The 2,500-nt window shown below is 48.6% G+C and overlaps 1 protein-coding gene across 1 annotated transcript in view; it reads right to left on the bottom strand.

Annotated features, from left to right (window-relative positions):
* LOC103368685 (acylphosphatase-2-like) overlaps positions 1 to 1,972 on the bottom strand; it is a 9,905-nt gene extending 7,933 nt beyond the window's left edge. Inside the window, exons 1-3 of the mRNA XM_008297125.1 lie at positions 1,805 to 1,972; positions 1,596 to 1,612; positions 1,160 to 1,269 (exon numbers count right to left, since the gene is read on the bottom strand). Of these exons, the coding sequence (XP_008295347.1) occupies positions 1,160 to 1,269; positions 1,596 to 1,612; positions 1,805 to 1,874 (197 nt within the window). The 5' untranslated portion in view covers positions 1,875 to 1,972. The remainder of the gene's footprint in view (positions 1 to 1,159; positions 1,270 to 1,595; positions 1,613 to 1,804) is intronic.
* Positions 1,973 to 2,500: the final 528 nt, after the last annotated feature.

The following is a 2,500-nucleotide window of genomic DNA, read 5'->3' as shown; positions in this document are numbered from 1 at the left end:
TGTCACTCAGAGATTAGAGCGTTGTGAAGGTGCACAGCGCCCTCTGGTGGCCGGAGGCAGCAACAACAACTCAACACAGCAATGCAACTGTTGCTGTGTTGGTTGCTGCAGCCATGGGGTGACATAACGGCACTCTTACACCTTTTCCACCGAGCCGGTTCCAGGTCTGGTTCGGAGCCAGAGCCTGACTCAGCACCAGTTCTCTGTGTGTCCACTGCCTAAGCACCAGCTGCAGGTTCTCAGAACTGGTGCTTAGCCAGAACCAGCTCTTTGCTGGGCCAGAGCTAAGAACCGTCAGGGGCTGGGGGCGGGTCATCAGGACCACCGACACCGATGGATGGGACCCACAAGCAGTGATTTGTGTCGTTTTTCTCCAGGACGTCTCTGGTCTGATCACAGATGTACTGGAATGAGTCCCGGGACACATGGAGGTTCTGCACAAACTGCTGAAACCCGGTCCAACTGTGTCCCAGCAGCAGCACCACAGTGGTGGAGAACAGGACTGTTAGAACTTCAGTGTTTAGCTTAGAAATGAGGTGTTCTGGTGACAAACAGAGCAGCTACAGCTCATGAGAACAGATCACTGGGTTTCATCCTGGACCGATCTGACACCAGAACCTCCTGGTCTACCCTTTATAAAGTCATCTCTGGTCTCACACCGGTCTGAGCATCGCGGCCTCCAGCAGCAGCTAGCGCAGCCTGCTATGTGGGGCGTTCAGGGAACATCGTAAACTGTAGCGTCTATGGATAAGAACATGTTCAGCAGGTCAGATGTTCTGTCTGTGACCAGGTGGGAAGTGTAGTAACAAAGTCCGTCTGGACTCCTGTGTGGACTCTGTGAGGCGCCAGCGTTGTTCGGTAAACGTATGCAGTGACGTACGGTTCTGACTGGGCTCCTGGCTGATGGAGAAGCAACCAGGTTCTGAGGAGGGGCCAGATTGGAACCAACTAAGCACTGGAACCAGCACCTGGTTCTTCTTGGTGGAGAAGGGGTAACAGAGAGATTAGAGCGTTGTGAAGGTGCAGAGCGCCATCTGGTGGCCAGAGGTAGCAACGCCACAACACTGCACAGCAATGCAACTGTTGCTGCTGTGTTAGTTACTGTGTTTGTTACGGTGTGTGCAGCTGTTGTTGCTGTTTGTTGCCCTCATGTACTCACATCTCCTCCACCATGTCGACCGGACCCTGGACCTGCCCGACCACCGTCCCGCTGTAGGTGTTCTTCACCCAGCCGACCAGGCCGAGCCGCAGACCCTCCTTCTCCGTGTACTGCAGGACGGACATGAAGAGGTTAAAGCTGCTCTGTTTTTCCAGTTGTTCTGGCTTCTGGCTCTGACACATGGTGTGATTATGGAGATGTTTTAAACACGACGCTCATGTTCAACCTGCCAGCATGTCGGGGGTCACAATGTTCACAACAAACTGATTTCTCTGGATATAAAGAAGTAAAAACAGTCATCATGACTTCCTGAATGGCTTATGTTGTCTGACAAACTCCAAAAGTTCCCTCAGAAGCTGGCACCAGTGAAGGTTCTGCACTAAACACAATGTGGTTTTGCAGGTTTGTGGGTCAGAACGAGGAAACAGGAACTCACCATTCTGAAGCAGACTCCTGTGGACATGACAAAAGAGAGAAAACATGATTTAAAACGTGCATTTTAGCCAGCGTGTGTTTTCTCAGCAGCTCGGAGGACTTCTCTAATGTGCCGTGAGGCTGCAGGACGTTTACAAGCTAAATAAAGCAGCAGTGGATCGTTTTACAGCAGCTGACAGAAAGCAGCAGAAGGAGAAGAAACACACGAACCCTGAACGTGGCCGAAGATCTCGAAGTCCACCGACACCAAGCCGCCTCCGGCCGAGTCCTCCTCGGACATGCTGGAGGTAAAAACACCTCTTCAGCAGCAGACCAGTGGGTTTGTGGCTCGTCCACACGCTGCTGCACCAGCAGGTTCCCTCCAGCTCAGGGCTGCTGGGATTTGTAGTCCAGTAGAACTACAAACTGGGCTGACGTTTATATCCACATGAATAAAGCCCAACAAGTCTGTTTGGGTTCTGTAGAGTGTTTATTGAGTTATTTCATCTGAAATCATCACATCCTTCTGCTTTTTCAATACAAACTGAGGATATTTATCATCCATCAAATACCTTCACAATTTTTTTAAAAGTGTTTTTTTTACACGTTCAAATTTGAAGCTGTTTGAACGACGACATCTCAAAAACTATTAAAGATAAAAACCTGGGATTCTCACTCTTTTTTCTCATCATGTCATTGATTCAAAATCTGCAATATCAGACATACAGATCAAATATTCTCTGAATATGAGTTGAAATATGAAAAGTCCAATTTCTGAGCTGCAGAAGTCACTCGGTGACATCGTCTGAACCACATGCAGCTGAATGTCACGATAACACAAAATAAAACACACAAAACACTGAATGATGGGAAAAACTTGATCACAAAAGTGGAAAAAAGGTATTTTTGTTTAAATTTCATAACTGA

This window comes from Stegastes partitus, unplaced genomic scaffold (assembly GCF_000690725.1).
Source record: "Stegastes partitus isolate 25-593 unplaced genomic scaffold, Stegastes_partitus-1.0.2 Scaffold1192, whole genome shotgun sequence".
In the NCBI taxonomy this organism is placed as follows: domain Eukaryota; kingdom Metazoa; phylum Chordata; class Actinopteri; family Pomacentridae; genus Stegastes; species Stegastes partitus.
The sequence above is the reverse complement of the archived record's forward strand: the minus strand, read 5'-3'. Positions and strand labels throughout refer to the sequence as shown.